This window comes from Sus scrofa, chromosome 17, assembly GCF_054392235.1.
Source record: "Sus scrofa isolate SSC_HxYL_T2T_F1_AM1 chromosome 17, Sscrofa_HxYL_maternal_Yorkshire_Landrace_v2.0, whole genome shotgun sequence".
Taxonomy (NCBI): domain Eukaryota; kingdom Metazoa; phylum Chordata; class Mammalia; order Artiodactyla; family Suidae; genus Sus; species Sus scrofa.
Window position 1 is genome coordinate 41,175,145 of NC_139399.1, and position 23,206 is coordinate 41,198,350.

General features: G+C 51.5%; 1 protein-coding gene across 3 annotated transcripts; it reads left to right on the top strand.

Annotated features, from left to right (window-relative positions):
- The first annotated feature begins 5,196 nt into the window (after positions 1-5,196).
- Positions 5,197-21,480, top strand: PDYN (prodynorphin). Of its 3 annotated transcripts, none has more exons than XM_021077316.2 (3): positions 5,197-5,348; positions 16,386-16,533; positions 19,300-21,480. In XM_021077316.2, exons 2-3 carry the CDS (start codon positions 16,405-16,407, stop codon positions 19,939-19,941), a joined length of 771 nt encoding a protein of 256 aa, XP_020932975.1. In that variant the 5' UTR covers positions 5,197-5,348; positions 16,386-16,404; the 3' UTR covers positions 19,942-21,480.
- The last annotated feature ends 1,726 nt before the right edge of the window (positions 21,481-23,206 follow it).

The window sequence follows — 23,206 nt, forward strand, 5'->3', positions numbered from 1 at the left end:
CAGGTCCTGCAGGTCAGGTGTGTGGACCTTATTCCCAGGGGGATGAAAACCTGTCGGGTGTTTCCAACAGGGATGGAGTACAGTCTGGTTGCAGTTTTAAAAGACTCTCTCTGGCTGCTGAGGAGCCAATAGTAGGGAGGGGCTGAAGCTGGAAGCAGGGGGCAGCAGGGCTGGGATCAGTCATCCAGGAGAGAAGTGACAGGGGCCAGCCCAGGGGGACACAGCCACAAACAGGGAAGACATTTGCTGACTTGGATGTAGGGCGAGGGGAACTGAGGAATCCAGGACGACGACTCCTCAACACTCTTTGCTTCTGGGCCTTTGCTTGAGCTGTTCCCTCTGCCCAGGATGCCCTTCCCCACCTTTGTCTGGACAAGGGCTACTCCTGCATCAGCTGCCCTGGCTCCCACTCTCTCCAAGCCCTTCCCTGATTCGCCCCTCCCTCCGCCCCGCACCGGCCTGGGCTGGAAGCCCCTCTTCTATGTCCCTGCACTGTTCGGGGTCTCTTCCTGGCCCTGTGCTCATCCTACCAACTGGAACTGCCAGTTCCTACATCTGCCTTGCCACCTGGGCCCTCAGCACAGAGGGGCAGCATTGCATGTGGCGCATCTCGCTCCTAGGGTCAGACACGTTGTCACGTTTCAATATGAAAGAAAAGGGGGGAGGACTGAGCATTGCTACACCTTATACACGGCTTCAGACTTCCTCTGTCCCCAGGTGCAGCCACACGCAGACAGGGCTCCTGCAACCAGCAGCTGGTGTGGTTTGGAGAGAGCAGTGCACGGCACACTGCAGCATGGAGATGGGAAGCTGAGCAGAGGGTGGGGACAAAATTCCACTGGAATCCTCTCGGGTACCCTGTCAGCGGCTCCTACTTGCCAGCGCAACAGCGGAGCAGAGAAAATACACAGAGCTTTGGGCATGAGGCGGAACTCAGAACCCAGGTGGGGAGGGCTGGGAAGCAATTATAGTTCTGGGATGGAGTGGGTCACTGGCCTGGAGCCTGTGGCCTGGCTTCAGGATGTGCTCTGCTGTTTTCTAGCTTCACGTCTTTGCAGAAGTGACGTACCTTCTTACAGCCTCTGTTTCTTGTCTGTAAAGCGAGATGGGAATTGCATCTGATGGCAGGGCTGTTAGGAAAATCGAGTGTGTGAATGGCTGTGAACAGTTGACCTGGCACGTAGGGCGGCCTCAACAAATGCTGGCTTGGGAGTTTCCTGGTGGTCTGGTGGTGAGGAGTTGGAGCTTCTGCCACTGCAGGCCTGGGTTCAATCCTTGGTCTGAGAACTGGAGGCCAAAAAGAAGGATGGAAGGAAAGAAAGAAAGCAAGCAAGAAAGAAATGCGGGAGTTCCCGTTGTGGCGCAGTGGTTAACGAATCCAACTAGGAACCATGAGGTTGTGGGTTTGATCCCTGGCCTTGCTCAGTGGGTTAAAGATCTGGCATTGCCGTGAGCTGTGGTGTAGGTCGCAGACGCGACTCAGATATGGCATTGCTATGGCTGTGTTGTAGGCTAGCGGTGACAGCTCTGATTCGACCCCTAGCCTGGGAACCTCCATATGTCATGGGAAGCGGCCCTAGAAAAGGAAAAAAGACAAAAAAAAAAAAAAAAAGAAAAGAAAAAAAGGGAAAGAAATGCAGCCTTTATTTTTTCACATTTTTGTCTTCTGCCAAGTTCTTCTTTATTCCTCCCTAGCAGAATGGCTTGAGGACTGTTTGTTTCAAACACCTCCTTCTCCTCAGCCTTTTCTTTTGGTTAACAGCAAGATCTGAATGAGAGGAGTTCCCACTGTGGCACAATGGGATCAGGGGCTTCTCTGGAGCGCTGGGATGCAGGTTTGATCCTGGGCCCGGCTTAACCCCGCACTGCCTCAGCTGCGACCTATGCCACAGCTGCAGCTCAGATCTGATCCCTGGCCTTGGAACTCCATATGGCTTGGGTTGGCCAAAAAAAAGAAGAAAAAAATCTGAATGAGCTCTGCATGCACTGCAGCCATGCAGCGGAGGGAGCCCAACAGAGCTTGAGACAGTCCTGGCCTCTACAAGGCAGGTGCTGTCCCCCATCTCCAGGTGACTCAGGGGCCCTAGGAGGCCAGGTCTCCCCCAGTCCCCACACAGGGTAATAAGGGGGAACATCAGGATTGGAGCCCAGGTGAGCTTGCACCAATTCCATGGGTTTCCCGTCCCATGAGCTGCTGCCCTTGGGGCTGTGACGCGAGCACCAAGGAGCCCGGGAGGGGTGATCTCTTTGACAAGCTCCTCCTGGACTCAGGAAGAAAGCTGTTGCTGGCCCTGTCCTGCGTGTGTGTAACGGATGTTGCAGAAGGAAGGGAAAGGGAAAGGAATGAACCATTTGCTTTTGAGGCTGACAATAGACTCCGGGGGTGAAGGATATGAAACATTAATGGCTTAAAGCAGGATTATCTGCAGCATCTCTACCCTCGCTGTTCTTACTTCTCTTTATGATGAACAATAGTCAAGAGAGGCCCCTACGCCTCTATTCTTCCAGTGCCTGCTGGCTTCCAGGAATGGTACCCCCGCGGCCCATGGGCCTTTGTCTAGTCAAGGTTATTACTGAGAGCTTATAGGGGTAAGAGGTGAGGAGGTGGCGGTGAGCAGGAAGGAAGACAGAGAGCCACTGGGGTGAAGATTTGCCCTGGGGGTAAAAAGCTACTCCTGGGTCCCAGATCCCCAGGTGGCAGGGAACAGTCTCGAGCCAAGCCCTCTGGGTGGCTGGGTGGGGAGCCAACCTGAGGTCCGCCCAAGCACTGGCTGAACCCGGGCTGTGGCCATCAGACCCTGGGGCTGGGGCTCCCTCCCTGGCACCCAGGGGCTTTGCACCTGCCTCCCCGACCCACTGCCTGGGGAAAGGGACCAGGAGGAAAAGGGGGCCAAGGCTCGGATCCTGAAGGGAGGAGGGAGACCTCATCCCAAGGCTGGAGGGGGAGATCCGGGAGCTGAGCTTTGGGGGCCTGAGGGACTCGGTCCTTCTCCCTCCCCCTGTGTCCGGGGCCTCCCTGAGCTTCAGCGGCACTAATGGATCTGAGGATGCCTTGTGGTCTCCGCACCACACATTTGCTTGTGGTGAGGATACAGTGAAACGTGCACAAGCGTCTGATGTCTGAAACATAGTAGGTGCCCAGCGAGCGGCCCCCTTCCATCTTCCAGCTTGTAATGAACCAGCTGCAGAGAGAGGACGATGCCCCTGAGAACCGTGGTGCGTCAGAGCGGAAGGATGTGACGCAGCTCCAGGATGCATGACTATGGAGCACTCGTCAGGTGCTGTGTCTCACATCCTCTGGTCTCAGCCTCACAAGAGCTCGGTGAGCTGGACATCATTTATCATTTATCATTTTACAGATGAGCAAACTGAGGCTGAGGTCAGAAACCCTGTCTCTCCCCTGGTGGAGCCAGAGCTGGGAAGCAAATTCACACCCGAAGTTGTATTCCCCGCAGCCCTTGCTGTACTGTGTAGGTGGAGGCGTGGTCCCAGAGAAAGGCTCTCCTGTCCCCCGCCCCCTGCCTCCCCCCCCCCCCCCCCCCCCCCCGCTTCCCCGCCCCAGGGTCAGCAGAGTCCAGGAGGGGGGAGGGAGTAAGCAGGGTCAGAAAAACCTGGGTTTGGATCCTTGCTTGTGACTTACTGCTGTGTGCCTTTGGGCACGTTTCCCAGCCCTCAAGACACTTTTTCCTCATCTGCAAAATGGGGATAATATTCACTACCTGGCTAGGTTGCGAGGATTAAGCCTGGCAACGCTGGCTAAAGGCCCAGTGCGGCATAGATGCCCAGGAAGTGAGCAGCCCCTGCCTGACGTCTGCAACAGCCTTAACGCCCACCTATATGGGTTGTCTGCTGTTGACGGAGGGGAAAGGCCTGTTCTCTTCCAAACTCAGAGACATCCTCCCTCCCCCACCCCTCTGCCCTGCTACATTCTGGAAGGTATTTGTAGCCACGGAGAGTGCAGCCCTCAAGCTGCTGCTGGCACAGGGCCGAGGGTGCCCGTGAGGACCCCTCCCCCACCCCGTCTGGAGCCCATGCAAAGGTGCATCGCAGCCCAGATTTTGAGGAGGATTTCAGGATACTCATTTTGCGTTGCCGCCAGAGAAAAATCAGCCGCAGCTCCTGGCTGCTGGGAAGGGCTGTGCTTGTGCCAGGGCTGGTTGTGCCTGGCGCCAGCGCAGGCATGTACCCGAGTCGACTGTCGGTTCTAGGCAAATGTACACACAAAACCCTTCCAGGCACACACGCGGAGCTGCCGCAGCACACAACACAGGGCCACACACGCCCCTGCTGGCTTCCTTCGCCTCTTCCCCTTCTGATCACAGGACTCTCGCAGCCTCTGCGTCTGTGGGTCGCATGGCTTCTGTCTTCTGTCCTGGTTTCCTTCACTCCCTGCCCTGACTGTCCCTTTCCGCCAGTCTCTTGAAGGGCTTCCCTCACCTCTGCTACTCTTCGCACTGTCCCCAAGTCTCTGTGTTTCTGTCTCTTTCTCCCCTGCTGTGTCGGCAGCGCTGCCTGTCCTCTGGCACAGTCTCTGGTCTCTCTCTGAATCTTTCCATTTTGCTCTCTGTCTCTCTCCGTCTGTCTCAATATCTGACGCTCTCTGTCTCTTGTCTGTTTGTCTGTCTGACTGTCTCCCTGTGTGTAGATCCATCTGTCTCTCTCTCTCTCTGACTGTCTCTCCCTGCTTCTCTTTCTGTGTCTCCCTTGTCTCTGTCTCCATCTGTCTCTGTGTCTCTTTGTCCATCTCTTCCTCTCTGTTTCTGTTTCCATATCTGTCTGACTGTCTCTCTGTCTCCATCTGTCTCTAATCTCTGTCTGTCTGTCTCTCTGACTCTTTCTGTGTCTCTAACTCTTCCTGGTTCTGTCCTTCCCCACCTCTCTCTCTCTCTTTTTCCATGACACTCTCCTGGAAACGCATCAAAGACTGAAGTGGCCAGATTTCAAGTGACAAACAGCACTACACCCAGAATCCGCCCCCCTCCCAGCGCGGCTGCCTTCCTCCTCCACATCCCCTGTCACAGAGAGAAGCCTATTGTGTCGGGCCCAGGGAGTTCGAGTTGAAGGGCCCCGGGGTCTGCGCCTCTGACTGCTCTGAGCTACTTCCCCATTGGCTCGGTGCAGCCTGTGCTGAGCAAGGGCTGAGCGACAGGGGGAGGCTCTAGTCCATAAAAGGGGGGCCGAGGCACCAGAACTGCCATTCTAAGGGGCTTTGGCTGCGCTCACAGCTGCCTCTTTGGCACCTCCTTCCCAGCTGGAGGCAGGACCGTGCCTTGGTCTTGGACCGGCCACCTGCCACCACCCTCCGACCTGTTTGGCCAGAAGCTGCCCAGGGACAAAGAGGAGCACAGGTAATATCCAGAGAGTGCTGGAATCCTCTCTCTTGGTTTTTATTTATTTTTCCTGATTCTCTGGACCTGGAGAGGGTGGAAGCTTGGGCTGGGGGGTGGCAGGTGTGGGTCCGATTATCTGGCAGAGATAGTAAGAGTTATGAGGCTAGTTTCCAAAGCCAGATCCGTCCGAGACGGACTGCTCCTTGGATTTTCCCTCTCAGTACAGCCCTGGCTGAAACAGGTGGGCTGCTCCCTCCCAAGAGGACCACCGCTTGGTTTTGGCTGCGGGATCTTCTTCCTCTGGCAGGCTGCCTCTCCACGGTGGTGCCCAAGCGAGAATGGGATGCCTTGGGTGGAAGAAGTGAGAGGCTTAGCTAATCAGGGTAATTTTAAAGGTCAGTGATTCTCGTTGGACTTAGAGAACAAGAGCTTGGGGACATTAATGAGATGTCAGGGCTCTGGCATTTACCACGTAAAATGTACATCAATGTATAGCCAAGTTCAGCCTTTTCATTCTTTTTGGATCGTGTTTAATTGCTGGCAGGGTGCGGGCTTGAGTGGCTTCTTTAGACATAATTTCACACAGAAATGAAGTTTGGGGTTGTTTTGTTGGGAGGGGAGGAGGGGAGAGAGTGACAGCATGCCAGGAGACCCAGGCTTAGCAGGATTTTCCTCATCCATTTTACTTTGAGAGGACTTGTTGCTTTCATGTCAATTACAGGCAGAGGAGTCAAGGTTTGGCAGGGAGGAAACTCAGATGGGAAAGAAGATTTGCTCCTCCAGAAAGATATTTGTATTCAAAGAAAATACTATAGAATCTTAAAGTTTGACTCCAGCAAAAAAAATAAAGGCGGGGGGCGGGGAGGGGGCTGGTGAGCTTCAGGAAGAAAAGCTGCTGATGACTCCAAGATTGCACAGGAAATTCTGTAACCTCGTACTTTTTCCTGGGTATTATCTTTTATCTAGAATCTCTCCAAGCTTTACAAACATTCCTTAATTAAGCCTCCGAATTTCCCAAGAGAAACAACTTCTTCAGGTTATTGGATCTGATTTCAGTTCCCCTCCCACAGACCAAAAGTCTTCATTACCATGGTTCTTCCAAGGGTTGGGAAAATATACAAGGCTTGTCTTTCTAATTTGACAGGCTTTCTAGTTAAGATCCATTGCAACACATTTCAGAACGTCAACCCCCTGCTCCCCCTCCCACCGCTGCATCTTCTCCCTCTTTTCCCCTCACCTTCTCTCACCAGTCCCACTCCACCTTGCCTTTTGTTCTATTTTTGCAGGTCATTTATCTCCAGGCTTTGAGATCTGCGTGGGGGAGCTGTTGCAGCAACCCAAGCCAGGCGAGCTGTGCTGCCTGGGTGAGGTTGCTGAAGGGATCTCAAACCCACTGCTTTGCCCCAGATGAGTTAGAGGTGTGATGGGTGGCAGGCGAATCCCCTCTCACTGTTACACCTGGGGGGGGGGGGGAATGTCACAGTGACTTCTGAGGCTGTAGTAGAACCCAGCAGGTTTTAGCAGAACGGGCAAAGGGACCAGCTCTGGGGCTCTTCGAGAAATTTACAATCCCCATTAAAACACACAGAGAGGGATTAGGATCTGGAGGAGCCAGGAATTTTCCATATCACTTCTAAATATGTATCTCACAACCCCCAAGACGGTGCTGGGTTCAAGTCCCAGATCCCACCACTCATTTGCTCTGTGGTTTGGGGACAGTGGCTCTCCCTCTCTGAGCAACAAGGGTGGTCATATTCACCTCCCGAGGTTATCATGAGATGCCATGAGATACAGTAAGATGCTTGGTGTTTAGGAGCTGGTCCCTAAATGCTAGTGTGACTGCGTGAGTTTGCACTGTCCCGGTGGCAGAGCTGCAGCCCTCCCCTTCTCCAACCCATTACAGCAACGTTGATTGTCCCACTCCATCACGCTGGGGGCTAAGTCCAGGAAATATGATCTAGTGTCTAATACTTCTGTTAGTGGGGCTGACACACCTTCCCCGCCCACCCCCTTCTCTCCCTGCCAAGAGGACTTTATGTCTTCAGCTGCTGCCTGGGGATCTTGAAGTCTCTCCTTGATTGATCTTCCCTAACTCCCCCGCCCCCTGCCCACCTCCTTGGGTCATTCTTGCACAATTGCTGTGTTTATTAGATGTCGTCCATCTTTAAGTGGGATCAATAGTTGGTGGTTTGATTCCAGCGGTGCCTGAGAAAGTGCAGTCAGCTAGCTGCTATCTTTTGCCGTTTCTGCTCATCCCAGCTCATAAATGGTGGTTCTTCTCATTGGATCTGACAAAGGGCTAACACGATTTCACTGAGACAGAGCTGGCCCCTGTGGCAGGCAGTAAACATTGCTGGGGACACCCAGGTAAGCCCAGGATCAGGGCCTGGAGAAGGAGTGGGGTCCCTGAGTCCTATGAATTGGACCTCACTAAGCCCCTCCAGCCAGGATCCAGATGGAGGCTCCTGGAGGCTCCAGATGGAGGCTCCTGACGATGGCCCAGGACCATGAGGCACATCTCCTGGCTCAGGAGGCCTCTCCCCGAATCCTTCCAGCCATCCTCCTGGCCAGTGGGATCACTGCAGGACCTAGGCATGCTCAATTTGCCCATCAGCATTTTGCCCCTTAGCTTAATACTGGACAGTCCTTTAACCTCTTTATGGAGCAGTTATTACGTCATTGGGCCTCTGGTCCACTGGCCGCAGGAACAGAGGGCAGATCGGAGGACTGCAGGAGAAGGGAACTGGTGATCGTGGATCCCGTAATAGGGCAACTTCCTGATCAAGAGCTATTTCCATTCTGCCTTCTCTCCATCCCTCCTCTTGCTCCCTCTCTTCCTCGCCTCCCCTTTCTTATCCGTCTCCCTCTCATTCCCACTCATCCTCTCCCATCTCTGCTTCTAACCCTTATTGTCTTTTCCCGTGTGGTCTGTTGGCTCACTCCCCGTGTGTCTAGGCACCTTGATCTCTTTCTCTCCGTGTGCAAGTCTCTGCTGCTCTTCTTGGCTCCCTCCCGCCCCCCCGGCCCACCTCTGGGCTCTGTCTCTTTGCCCCCCCCTCTGTCCACGCTTTTCTCCCCATCTCTTAATTGCACCCAATAACAAAGGATGAGAGTTCCATAGGAACCCTGCTCTCAAAAAACATTCTTTCCAAAATGTACTTAATGATGTGGCTTGCAGGCCGCTCACTCTTTTAACTCTAGTCTCTGGACAAGGAGTGGCTCGTGAGAGGTGGCCAGCCCTCGGTGGGGACCTCATGCTGGGCTCTGTGTTCTGACTTCTTGCTGGACTAAATGGTGCCTTCCTTTTCCATCCAGAAGCCATGCCTGCATCCCCTTAAATTGATACTCCATTCTTTGTTAACGACTCTGAAGGCCTAACAAGAACAATCTTTTCCAGTTGGGGGGCCCCGTGTGGGCCGGCCCACTGGAGACCCACAGAAGCGAACTGTAAGTATTTTCGAGTGGAGTGAAATTCCCGAAACAGTCTCATCTTCAGGAACATGAGCTGGAGCGGAGGTTGGGGGAACGAGTGGACAGTTAACGTGGTGTACAGCTCAGGATGGTTGGTGAAGTGGAGTCCCAGGCTGACCCCAAGCTGCTCCGTGGCGGCCTGGCCAGGTGTTTTGCTTCTCCAGGTCTCTGTTTCCCCGTCAAGTAAATGGGTTCATTGTGCCCTTTAGGGAGGATCCAGTAACTGAGATACAGGTCCACTGCTGTGCCCTCAACAGGGGGTGTGATGGTCCCAGATCCCACTTTGCCCCCTTGGGTGCTCCAGGCCTTGGGGCGCTTTGTCACGTGGTTCTCACTCTTGCTTCCTGGAACCAGAGCCTGCCTGGAATAATAGCACCTGTCCTGGGGGGGGGGTCCATGGGAAGCCGGGGCTGGGCTGGCACAGAGCTCGCTGGAGGGTCACGGAAAGGACGCCACCCCCTCAGCGCGAGTCAAGGCCTGGGTGTGGGAGGCCCCAGTTCTGTCTCCATTTCCCTCCTGACTCACGATGTGACCTTAAACAAGTGACTTCATTTCTACCTTTTCCCATTTCCTCTTCTATCAAATACGGATAATCACATGCGATAAAGTGCTCGGAGAGATAATTGCGATGTTAAATCAAGCCATTATTATTCCATGCTGGCTTTTTAAATAAAAATGCTTGTTGCTCCTCAGAGCTCTCTGATGACAATATTGAAATATCAAGAGGAGATAAGAGGCCAGGCAGCCCCTTCCCCTTCAAGGAGCTCTGGGCCCTTGGTGATGAAAAGATCTTGGGGATCCTGGCCTTTAAATGATGCCCTCGGAGGGAGCCCTTACGGAGACAGGGCGGAGGCGCTACAAACCCACTGGCAGGTGAGAAGACAGGCTTGGAGAGGAAACGGATGCCCCAAGAAAATCAGCTTCAAAATGATTTGAATCATTAGAACAATAAAATGGTTATCAAAGTTAGGGGAGCAGCGGTCAGCAGACTTTCTCTTTTCCTTTCTTTTTTTGGCTGCCCCGAGGCATATGGAGTTCCCCGGCCAGGGATCAGATCTGAGCCTCCGTTGCAACCTACGCTGCAGCTGTGGCAACGCGGGATCCTTTGACCCACTGTGCTGGGCCCGGAGCGAACCTGTGTCCTGGTGCAGCAGAGACACGGCCATAGCAGGAACTCCAGCAAACTTGTTTTGTAAAGGACTAGATAGTAAATATTTGGGGCGTTCTGGGCCCTAGGTCCCGATTTCAGCGCTCAACTGTGCTTTTGTCCCCTGAAAGCCACCGGGACACTGTGTAAACAGAGGGGATGAGTGCTGTGTGATCAGGAGAGAAACCAAAAAATTGGGTGTGTACATTCAGAGAAAGAGGCTTCTTCTAAGGATTGGATCATGTGATTTTGGAGGCAGTTGGGTCCAAAATTTCTTCTTCCTTTAGGGGAGAATCACCTCCATCCCCCTAGCCTCACCTCCCTCTCCGGGCTGACTCCACGTGCCTCCACGGGGGAAGTGGAAGCTGTAGAAATGCTTCCTAAACTTGCAAGCGCCACCGCCGGGGTTACTTTGGGAGGCCCCTAGGAGGCCCCCTGGACCGCCAAGCCGAGTTCAGAAAAGGGGCCCCTCCTTTACCAGAGGCTATGCAAGCCCCGCCCCCAACCCCAGCCACCCGGTCCCCTTCCCTGGTCTGCGCTGACTCTGCTGACTCCCTGTCCCCAGGGCTCACCGAGCCGGCTCGGCTCACTGTCCACGTCTGATACAGAGATGAACGCAACGTTCCTTTACTCCTGGCTCATCCCAAGTCAGAGATGATGAGCAGGCAGGGCAAGCTCTGAGGTACCACTTCCAAGCCAGGCCCCGCAGGAAGGTGAAAATGCTCCCTTGGGACTCACCTGACCTTGCTCAGTAATCCGTTTATCTAAAGGAGGAAGGGAACAGGATGGCTAAAGAAAGTCTCAGGGCTGGTGTGCCTCTGAGCGAGGCCCCGGAGATCCACTCGGGGGCCCAGCCCTCCCACTCACAGGCTGGGTGGACTTGGGTGAGCAGCGTCTCTCCCAGCCTCAGTCTTGCTCTCTGTACAATGGGTATAAACGCCCTCACCCCTGGGTTGTTGTGAGGATTAGAATAACACGTGTAAAAAGATCACGCAGAGCCTGGCAGCCAGGTAGGCTTTTGAGAAACGTTGGCTCTTATTGATGTCACCATCAATACGGGGCTCTCAGTACTCCCAGCACACAGTAGCCCCTCCACAAATGGCAGGCAATTCATTCAACAACTTCTTTTGTTTAAAACCCTCTGTTCTGGGCCCTATGTTATTATCAATCTTTTTAAAAAAAATTTTTTTTAATAGCTGCACCTGCAGCATATGGAGATTCCCAGGCCAGGAATGGGAATTGCAGCTGCTGGCCTAACCCACGGCAACACTGGATCCAAGCTGCATCTGTGACCTTTGCTACAACTCATCACAATGCCAGATCCTTATCCCACTGAGTGAGGCTAGAGGTTGAACCCGGATCCTCACAGCCACAACAATAATGTCTTTTTTTTTTTGTCTTTTTTGCCATTTCTTGGGCCGCTCCTGCAGCATATGGAGGTTCCCAGGCTAGGGGTCGAATTGGAGCTGTAGCTGCTGGCCTACACCACAGCCACAGCAACACGGTATATGAGCCGCGTATGTGACCTACACCACAGCTCACGGCAACACTGGATCCTTAACCCACTGAGCAAGGCCAGGGACCGAACCTGCAACCTCATGGTTCCTAGTCAGATTTGTTGACCACTGTGCCGCGACGGGAACTCCATCCAACAAGAATTTCTTTGCTTCTGTTTTTTTCCCCCACCTCCTGTAGCCCAAGTCAGGTTGGAATGGAGGCTTCATACCTACCTGTTTCCTTCTTCCTCCCAGTACCTTCCCCTCTTCCTTGACTCCCTCTCTCTTCCCTCTTTCTTTCTCTCTCTGCTCTGTCTCTCTTTGGACCGTTTTCTGACCCACATCCTCCTCCCCCCATTTTCCCCTCAGGGCCTGGTTTTCCCTCCCTCCTGTCTCCCCTTTCTTACCTGCCCTCTTCTCTTCCCACCCCTCACCCCTCTCTGGGGTCTCATTAACATTAGCTGAATTCCTTTAGCAGGTATTGGTTTCAGACCCTCCGCTGACATGCGTTTCTCTGGAAGTGGGAAGGTGTGAGCCAGAAAAATTCAAACCACGCTTGTGGGAGCTCCAGAGTCACCCAGTCATTCACTCAACACACCGGCATGGAGCTCTTGTTCCAGGTCCAGCCCTGCTTTCAACAATGGGGACACCATTCATTCATTCACCAGTCATTCAAATTTGCTCAGTTTTCCCATCACATAGAAGGAAATGCAAACTCTCTGTGGTCCTGTGAGGGTGGACCTATCGGACCTCCGCTCACATCTCCACTTTCTTGACCTGTTTCTTCCTTTATGCTCCCTCATCCGCCTGGCATCCTCGTCATCCTCCCGCACAGCACTCTCTCACGTCAGGGATTCTGCGCTTACAAAGTCCGACCTGGGAGGGAACTCTGCAAGAGGCAATTATATGATGGAGCTGCCACAGACAGCTGTGAGAGCTCAAACGGGGGAATTAATCCAGGCAGACTTCCTGGAGAAGGCAACTGAGACTGACTTTTTAAAAATTTATTTTATTTTATTGCCTTTTTGCCTTTTCAAGGGCTGCTCCTGCGGCATATGGAGGTTCTCAGGCTAGGGGTCAAATCAGAGCTGTAGCTGCCGGCCTAAGCAACGTGGGATCTGAGCCACGTCTGCGACCTACACCACAGCTCACGGCAACGCCGAATCCTTAACCCACTGAGTGAGGCCAGGGATCGAACCGGCAACCTCATGGTTCCTAGTCGGATTCGTTAACCACTGCGCCACGACGGGAACTCCGAGACTGACTTTTGAAAAACAGTACGAGTTAGGCAGGTCGGGGCAGAAGAGGGTGGATGGCGGGGTGAGAAAGGGGTGCCAAGTGCAAAGGCTTGGGGGAATGGGCACCGGGGCATTCTTTGTAGAATTGCAGGTGGCTTGGTCAGGCTCAGGGTGGGAGTGCCACGCCTTTGCTGGGATACCTCGAAAAGGTGATGTGACCTCTCTGCGCCTCCATTTCCTCACAGTAGAACAAGGAGACTATCAGTCCCCGCCTACAAGCTCCCCTTAAGTCAAGTCACATGCGGGACTCAGCATGGGGCCGCATACGGTGAGCAATGCCCAGCCTGGTCAGTGGCAGTTCTCCTCAGCAGGAAGCCCTGGAGAGCCTGGAGAAGGGGTGGGTCCTCCCAAAGGCCACGGAGGACCCGGATGCAGGGCAGGGTGTAGTCAGACTGGCCTTTTGGAACCATCCTCTGGCTGCTTTGTGGAGGGTGTCTGTGTGGAGCCAGGAGGAGGAGCCAGAGGCTGGCGAGGGGGTGCATCGGGGGGCTGGGGCCATATACACTGGTTAGAAGGTGACTTCTGGAGCCAGACTGCCTGCATATAAATCCCAGCTTTGCCGCTCGCTAGCTCTAGAGTCTTGGCAGGTGTCTAAACTCCGTTTCCTCATCTGTGAGGTGGCCACGACCCGCCCCATAGAGTTACTGTGAGTGTAAATGAATTCATCCACGAGAAAGACTCAGAGCATCTTCACTCAACAACCATCAGCTCAGCTAGAACTGTTATTATTATTGTTATTACTATTATTACTCTTTATGCCTTTTTCTAGGGCCCCTCCTGTGGCATATGGAGGTTCCCAGGCTAGAGGTCGAATCGGAGCTGTGGCCACCAGCCTACACCAGACCCACAGCAACGCAAGATCCGAGCCAAGTCTGCAACCTACACCACAGCTCACAACAATGCCGGATCCTTAACCCACTGAGTGAGGCCAGGGATTGAACCTGCAACCTCATGGTTCCTAGTCGGATTTGTTAACCACTGAGACACGACGGGAACTCCAAGCAGTTATTATTATTAAATGTAAAGTTAGTGGACGAAAGGAAAGCATGCTGACGTTATTTTTGCCTGGGACAACGAGATCTCAAATTGAGCTTCCTACTTAAGCAGCCAAAGCTGTGTGGGAAGCTTCTAGCCAGGAGTTAGAAGGTGGTGATGCTGTCCCTCCCCAGTGGCTTAATTCCTTGCTAATCTTGCGCCGGGCCAGCCCAGCCATCGCTGATACGAGAGAAAGCGCGAGCTGCCTGCTTTGTATCTGCACATAAACGGCACGGCTCACTCGCCTGGAACCCAAATCCGCTCAGCAGTTAATAGAGCGTGAGAGAAAGAGAGGAAGGAGAGAGGCATGGATGGACGCAGGCCACCTCCTGGAAGCTCCTTCTCTGGGCCCCTCTGCTTAGGGGGCAGACCTAGCCCAGCCTGGAGAGAAGCAGATGAACCTGAGTTCTCACCTTTAATTGCTGTGTGACCTCAGGAGATTCACCAAGCCTCTCTGAGCACCATCTCTCTCATCTATAAAGTGGGGATAATGATGCCCACCCCTCACAGTGGGCAGATTGGGTACAATATACAAGTAAAGGCCCTGCGCCCAGGGCCCTCTGGGCCTTATGGAGGGTTCAGCTGTTAATGAAGCAAAGTGGTTCTAGAAACTGTGGTCATTAAGGGCACACGTGTCGGGAGTCAAACAGGATGGGACGTGGACCCCTGCTTCACTACTCCCTTGAAGGCATGAAGACTTCACTGAACTGGCAGTGCCTTCTCTGGGGAGGAGTAAATGAGATGACAGATGCAGGGCTTAGTCAAGGTGTGACGCACAGTAAGGGACCCATCAGTGGTGGCTGCGATCCTGTCAGGCCTGCTCTGGAGGGACACCTACTGGGTGCCCTGACGCCAGCTCTGGGCTATGGTGTGGGGTCCTGGGGCCGTGGGTGGAATCTTTCAAACCCCTGGATAGCTGAGCAGACAGGGCAGTGGGTAGGAGTGGGGACTGCGTGGGAGGAGGTAGGACAGCCATCTGGGAGAGCAGTGATGGAGGTATCAGGCTACAGCGGTGGCCCTGCTGCTGGGGATGGTGTCTCAGGGGAACTGCCCACTTCCGGTTGGAAGTTCTGCACTTTGCTCCCATTTGACAGCCTTGCCTGTTAATAATCGGTCAATAAGGAGTTAACTATGAAAGGGGCAGCTTCTAATAGACTCTTTGTGAAGCATTAACTCATCTGCCCAATATTTGTTGAGGGCCAGGGTTGTGGGTGCCAGGATACAGAAGGGACTATGCCAGTTAGGTCTGTGCCCGCAGGGAGCTAATAGTCTAATGAAGGAATGATAATAGGCAACAATGAAAAGCATCAAATGATAGGACAGTATGAGATGGTGAGTGTTCATTCATTCAGTTACAAGAAGGAGGGAGCCATGTGAAAGATTAATCTGAGTCCAAAGATTTTCGCAGCTGGAGGAATAGGACGTGCAAAGGCCCTGAGGTAGAGGCAGGCCTGGCATGTTTGAGGGACCCTGAGAAAGTATTTCAGAGATGAAAACAAGACACATCTCCTGCTTTCATGAAACGATCGTCTGAGGACTCAAATAGATAATTACCAAATGGAGAAATATTTTGATGGAGGAGGCACAATTTTCTGTGAAAATACAAAGGGGAGCATCTCACCCAGCCTAGACATGAGACACACACCTGCCTGGGGAAGGTGAGATCTAATCTAAGACCTAAATGACAAGTAATAGAAGAGAAGAGGAAGGTTTTCCAGGAGGAGGGTCTAGCATGTGCAAAGGGCCAGAGGTGGGATAGGGCCTGATCTATTCATCAGGAGAATTATAGGCGGTTGGGTGTGGTTGAAACCAGAGCTGAAGAGCTGGGTGTAGGGATGGAATCGAGGGTGTCCCTGACCCGGCCCCATGGCTCTGACCCCAGGATTGATGTGCTGAACAGGATGGGCCAGTGAGGGAACTGCAGGCAAGGAGGCCAGCGCAGAGACAGGGAAGGGAGAGCTCCGGCCAGGCTCCAGAGAAGCACTGGGGTGGAGAAGGTCCATAGCAGAAAAGATTGGTCTGGAGAAGAGCAGGTGATGGAAGCCTCAGAGAACACAGAAAAGCAGACAACCCTGTGTCTTCTGGCTTGGTGTGGGGTCGGAGTGGGCTTTGAAGTCTGACAGACCCTTGTCCACTTCCTGTGTGAGCAATCACTTCACCTCTCTGAGCCTCAACTTCCCCATCTCGCTAATGGCACAGCCCACATTAAAAGCTGTTGTGCAGATTGAATGTCAGCACGTAGGAAAGCTCCTAGCGCGGAGCAGGCACACATCGCATGTTAGTTCTCTGCCTTGACTGTTGGCCTTGGGCACCCGCTGCTCTCCCTGGGCTTCTGTCTTCTTAACTGTGGAATGGGAACGAGAATGTTTGCCTTGCCGTGCAGCAGGGCCAGCAGGCGTCCGCTTTGCAGGCTCAGGACACACCCCACAAAGTAGGATGTGAATTTGTTTTTCAGGGCCACACCCATGGCATATGAAGGTTCCCAGGCTAGGGGTCAAATGCCAGAGATTGCACCCACAACCTAATGGTTCTTAGTCTAATTCGTTTCTGCTGTGCCGTGATGAGAACTCCTGATCACAGATTTTGTTTCTTCTTTTTCCTTCCCCAGCAGGAAGACCCAAAACAGAATGGCGTGGCAGGGGCTGCTGCTGGCGGCTTGCCTCCTTGTGCTCCCCTCCACCATGGCGGACTGCCTGTCCGGGTGCTCCTTGTGTGCTGTGAAGACCCAGGATGGGCCCAAACCCATCAACCCCCTGGTGAGTTTCAGTCAAGGCCCAGGTCCTGGCATCTATGTGCAGAAGGGACCAGGGCGTGGAGCCTAGAAGGGGAAGGTGACAGGCCTGGGTAGCCATGGGCCTGCCCTGTAGATTCGTTCTATTCCCTGCCTTGTGGCCAACCCGGGCACCAGATGCTGCTGTTTCCCGGCTCCCATCCCCGCCTCAGATCTCACCATCCTGGGCTCACTTAGGTCTGGGACAGATGCTCAGGTTTCCAGGGAGCCTGTTGCCTGGCAACAAAGAGTGCCATTCATGAGGCGGTGCTGACTTCCGGAATCAGCAGCCCTCCGTGAACTTTTCAGGGCTTCTTACCACCAGGCTGATAGGCACTCCCAAATCCAGTCACTCCTGTGAGAGAAGCTCTTTCCACAACCCCTAGGTGCTGGGACCTGGCTGTCAGGATCCAAGCCTGACCTTTCTCCTGGGACTTTGGCTGGCCTTGCTCGCTTTGCTTTGAATCAGACTTTTCCCTGTGCCTTGTCTCCAGCAGACAAGCTAGAGTAGAGGTACAAGGGTGTAGCGGACAGAATACAGGCTTTGGTTCTACCAATACCTAGTGCCATCACCCTGGAATCCCCTCCCTGAGCCTCCGTTTCCTCATCTGCAAAATGAGGGTGATTCCATTAGGTGCTGATGCAAAGTATTAAATATACGATGCTATATTGAGATGCCCCCAGGGCACCGGTGTTGCCCATGTATGATCTCGGAAGGACACAGAGATTAAGCAGGAAGACCCATGGCCTTAGAACCTGGGTCCAGCTTCCAGTAGTAACTAGTGTGGCTGTGGTCCTCCTCACGATCGTCGCTGCCACCGCTGCCACCTCCCCCATTGTCACCCTGATGTTTGGCTCCTCCCCACTTTTAGGAAGTAGATACTACTGTCCCCTCAGGTCTGATGAACCCTCAAATGTCCCTTCACATGTGTTCTTTCTGCCATTTTACGTTCTGTCCTTCCCTATAGAGTGTTTACAGCATCCTTCACGCCTAGAAAAGGTTGGGTGAACCAGCTATTGCCTCTGGAGTCAGAAGTGGAAGAACGTGGAGTTCCCGTTGTGGCTCAGTGGTTAACGAATCCGACTAGGAACCATGAGGTTGCAGGTTCGATCCCTGGCCTCGCTCAGTGGGTTAAAGACCCGGCGTTGCCCTGAGCTGTGGTGTAGGTTGCAGACGCAGCTCGGATCCCACGTTGCTGTGGCTCTGGCGTAGGCCCGTGGCCACAGCTCTGATTGGACCCCTAGCCTGGGAACCTCCATATGCCGCGGGAAGAGGCCCTAGAAAAGGAAAAAAAAAAAAGAAGAAGTAGAAGAATGTGAGGGAGCACAGCAGAGCACCATGGGAAGATCTTACGTTCAACTTTGGCAGTGCCACCTGTAGCCATGTGCCCTTGGGAAAGCAGTCTCCCCTCTCCACATCTGTGTGCTCATCCCCACATGGGCACACACAACGCCAACTACCTTTATGCACCATTGGGAACATTAAAGTGGGCAGCCTGGGGTTAGCAATGGTTTTGGATTTCCTTAGACGCTGGTCAGGGGGCCCTCCGGGCAGAGTCTTGTGGGGTTTTTAAAAATTTATTTATTATTGTTATTATTATTTTATGTATTTTTAGGGCCGCACCTACGGCATATGGAGTTTCCCAGGCTATAGGTCAAATCGGAGCTGTAGCCGCTGGCCTATACCACAGCCACAGCAATGCCAGATCTGAGCCACGTCTGCAACCTACACCACAGCTCATGGCAATGCCAGATCCTTAACCCACTGAGTGAGGCCAGGGATCAAACCTGCATCCTCATGGATGCTAGTCAGATTCATTTCCACTGACCCACGAAGGGAACTCCTGTGGGTTTTTTAAAAAATAAATTATATTGGAGTATGACTGACTTCAAAAGTTGTGTTAGTGTCAGGTATACAAGTAAAGCAATTATGCACATACATAAATCTGTTTCTTTTCAGATTCTTTTCCCATATAGGTTATTATACAGTATTGAGTAGATTACCCTGTGCTATACAATAGTTCCTTGTTATCCATCTATCTATCTATCTACCTATCTATCTATTTATTTATTGTCTTTTTAGGACTGCACCCATGGCACATGGAATTTTCCAGGCTAGGGGTTGAAGAGGAGCTGTAGCTGCCAGTCTGTGCCACAGCCACAGCAACGTGGGATCTGAGCTGTGTCTGTGACCTACACCACAGCTTCTGGCAATGCCAGATCCTTAACCCATTGAGTGAGGCTAGGGATTGAACCCATGTCCTCATGGTTACTAGTGGGGTTCATTGCCGCTGAGCCACAATGGGAACTCCCATCTATCTGTTTGATACATAGTAGTGTGTATATGTCCATTACAATCCCCAATTTATCCTTCCTGTCCCACAGTTCCCCTTTAGTAACCGTGAATTTGGTTTCACAATCTTTGGTCTGTTTCTGTTTTGTAAGTTTTTTGTATCATTTTTTGTTAGATTCTACATGTTAGTGATCTCATATGATATGTGTCTTTCTCTGACTTACTTCGCTTAGTATGATAATTTCTAGGTCTATCCATGTTGCTGCAAATAACATTATTTCATTCTTTTTTATGGCTGGGTAATATTCCAGAAGAAGATGTGTACCAGAGCTTCTTTATCCCCTCCTGTGTTGATGGATATTTAGGTTGCTTCCCTGTCTTGGCTATTGTAAGAAGCTTGTGGTTTGATGGTTTGATGGGAATGGTATTACCACTGTGGTCTTTTGGGGTCTTTTGCAGATTTGCTCCCTGGAATGCCAGGCTGCCCTGCAGCCCACTGAGGAGTGGGAGAGGTGCCAGGGCCTTCTGTCTTTTCTCGCTCCCTTGAGCCTCGGGCTCGAAGGCAAGGAAGACTTGGAGAGCAAGGCAGCTTTGGAAGAGCCCTCTAGTGAGCTGGTCAAGTACATGGGGCCCTTCTTGAAGGAGCTGGAGAAAAACAGATTCCTCCTCAGCACCCCAGCGGAGGAGACCTCTCTGAGCAGGAGCCTGGTGGAGAAGCTCAGGAGCCTCCCTGGCAGGTTGGGGGAGGAAACAGAGTCTGAGCTGATGGAGGATGCCCAGCAGAATGATGGTGCCATGGAGGCTGCAGCCCTGGATTCCAGTGTGGAGGACCCCAAGGAGCAGGTCAAACGTTATGGGGGCTTTCTGCGCAAATACCCCAAAAGGAGCTCAGAAGTGGCTGGGGAGGGGGATGGGGACGGGGATAAGGTGGGTCATGAAGACCTGTACAAGCGCTACGGGGGCTTCTTACGGCGCATTCGTCCCAAGCTCAAGTGGGACAACCAGAAGCGCTATGGTGGTTTTCTCCGGCGCCAGTTCAAGGTGGTTACTCGGTCTCAGGAAGACCCCAATGCCTATTATGAAGAGCTTTTTGATGTGTAAACCCTTCCCCATCCTGGAAATGCGTCAGGAGCTTTCCCTAAGGCCCTTCCAGGTGGGAGGGCACACGTTCATCCTCCCCTATAGCCCTCATTTCCACGCTCAGTTCAGCATTGTCTATAAAACATCCAAACCTCATCTGCCTCTCTTTCCACCTGGGTGCTGTGTGTGTCTGGGTCAGTGAGAGGGAGGGTGGAGATTCCCCTTTCCAATAGGCTTAGTGCTTGGCTCCCACCCTACACAGCAGCAGCTCTTGACACCAGTCCCTCCACCCCATCCTTGTGATGCCCCAGTTTCAGGAATCCAGGTGGACGTCTTGACCTCTCTGGATCTAGACTCTCCAAAGTTTACCGATCAATGCCCCTCTCAGAAGATAAATGAGTATACCCCCTCCCATGCAGAACTATACATGTATATAATATATACAAATATCATAAAATATATGAGGTAAACATTTAAAACAAGAGTGATAAACAAATAAAAATTCTAACATTTGATTCTCAAAGCTCAAAAGATCTCCCTACTGTGCAGACCATGCTTTAGGTAAAAAGCTCAAACACTGCCTTTTATTGGAGCAGGAATTCCTACACTAGAAAGTTTGGTCTCCCAGTGGGTTAGATATTCAGTCAGTTACTCTGCGTTCTTCTTGTTTAGAAACACACCTTTTAAGAACGCAGTTCCTGGGCTCCAGTCCATGTTGGTACCCTGGACAGCGCCCAGCTCCTCCGAGGAGAGGAAGAGCGTGAAAATCCCTTTCTGAAATGGTTAATGAGAGCAGCTCTCCTGAATGCTGAAATGATCAAGGAGGGAGTGAGGCAAACCAATTTGTTCTGTGCAACAGATTCAAAATGTGGACCGGTTCCCTCAGCCCTCATTAAACTAATTAAACTGATCGGTATCACACTCCAACCCCAGGATGAACTGAAGCTGAGTTGAGCTGATGAGGTTAAGCACAACCGTGTTCTTGAGCAGCTGAATCTGCCGCCAAGAGTCCAAGCCATCTGGCCAAACATATGTGTTGGGCATTGGGCGAGGCAATCCAGAAGCAACAGCTAGAAAGAGGAGCTGGCCCTCTTTAGCCCCCATGATGATTTTTTCCTCTTAATGTCTCAAAATAAAACCAGAAGGAAGAATGAAATGATTAAGTGCTTGAGGCCAAATGAGTTCCCTTTATTCAAATAACCCAGAAACAGAGGAAGGACCTCAATCAAAGTCCTCTCCTCTCTCTCTGTCTCTGTCTGTCAGTCTCTTGCCTGTCCCCAGGCACTATGGTTGGGTTTGTGGATCCAGGAGGCTGGCCTGGATGGGGAAGGAAATAAATGTAAGTTTGGTTATTTTGTATAGGATGCTGCTGAGCCCACCTCTTCATGCATAACCCCAGGCCTCTCAAGATGTTCTGAAATCTATTGATTGTTTTAGAGTTACTTTGTGTGCTTTTAAAAATATGCTTTTTTTTTTTTTTTGCAATTTACTTGGAATTTGCTTAGTCCTGTGTTATTTCCTGCTCCTTCAGTACAATAAATAAAAGAAAGATCCTGATGATTTGGGCTCTGTGTGTGTGTGTGTCTCAGATCCCAAGAGTGACAAGACTATTTTCAGAAAAGAATGCTGGGGAATAGGAAGTTCCCATGTGGCACAGCGAGTTAAAGATCCAGTGTTGCTATGGTGCAGGCTACAGCTGTGGCACGGGTTTGATTCCTGCCCCAGGAACATGCCATGGGTGTAGCAACACAAACAAACAAATGAACAAACAAACAAACAAACAAAAAACCCCAAAAAAGCAAAAAACAGAAGAGTGCTGGGGAATGAAAAATACAGACAACACACATATTCAGGTTAGAAAACTAAATATAAGATAATGGAAAGAGCACAAACTTTAGAGGGCCATAGTTCTAAGTCTGAGATCTGTGTGACTTTGGATAAGTCATTTGACATCTTTGAGCCTTGTTCTCTCCTCTGTAGAATAAAGACTAATAGTGCCTATTTTGTAAACGTGGCTGTGAGGATCAGGTGTGACCATGTATGCAAGACTCCTAGGACATGGTAGGAGTTCGATAAATGAGGGTTTTCTCTCCTACATGGTCTTAAGGGACAGTGACAAAGCTCAAGCATCCAGCAACGCGGTGGATAGAGAAAGGGGGTTGCTGTGTCCTATGCCGGAGGACCAGGGCAAGAGGAAGAAACCTTCCCAGATAAAGAGAAGTGTGACAGGGGTGGAGAACACTCTAGAGAATGGGGGGCATAATGCCCTTTACTAAAATGACAGCCTTCATTAAATGCCATAGATAACATGTCTTTAAATAGGACTAGAAGATTCAGTGGCTGCAGACCTCATGGGTATCACTTGGACACTGGCTTTCTGAGTGACTTCAGAGAAGACCCAGAGTCAGGGAAAGCTCATTCATCCCTCGGGGGTTCACCAAAGTGGCAACCGAAGGCTTTCTGCCAGGTGCTGGAGGTACAGGAAAATAAAATGACAAGGTCTCAGCTCTTACGAAACTTGTAGTCTAGTGAGGGAGATAGAAATAAATGAGTAAACAAATATAAATCTAAAATTAAAAATACATTTACATAAAAATTAAAATATTGATAATTGCTGTAAAGGAAACAATTGGGATTTGGTGATAATGAAGAATACGGTGGGGAAGAATCTCCCTAGGCTATTCAGGAAATCTTTCTTAAGGAGTATTCCATTCTTGATTCGCATAGGGTCATCTAGTTGGAAGGAACTTACAGTTGGGAGTATCTCCTCCAACTACCTACCTTGTGCCAAAATTGACACATTGGTAAGAAATTTTAATCCACTAGAATACCTTCATAGACCTGTACTTTGCAACGTGTTGCTACTTCTTAATGACTCAGTACTGAAAAGTTCCATTTTTCTGTTGGGTTAAAATTTAGGTTTCTGTGAATTTTACCCATTGGGTCCTGATGTCTGCTAGCTGTCTGCTAGCCCAGGAGCTTCTCTCGGGAAGACTTTTCTGTTACTTGCAAACAAATGGCTCCTAACTATCTCAAACAGTTTAAAGAAGCAAGCAAGCCAGAAAACATACAAAGAAAAAAATCAGAAAAATTTAAGAAACCAGGTAACAAGAAGAAAGAGCCAGGATATTTAGCTTCAGGTAGAGCTTGATCCAGGGGCTCAAGAAGGACATCAGACCTCTCCATCACTGGGCTCTCTATGTTGGATTCATTCTGAAACTCCACATGCTGACTCTGGGCTATACCAGGAAGGTTCAAATCTAGCATTCTATTTTCACAGCAAATT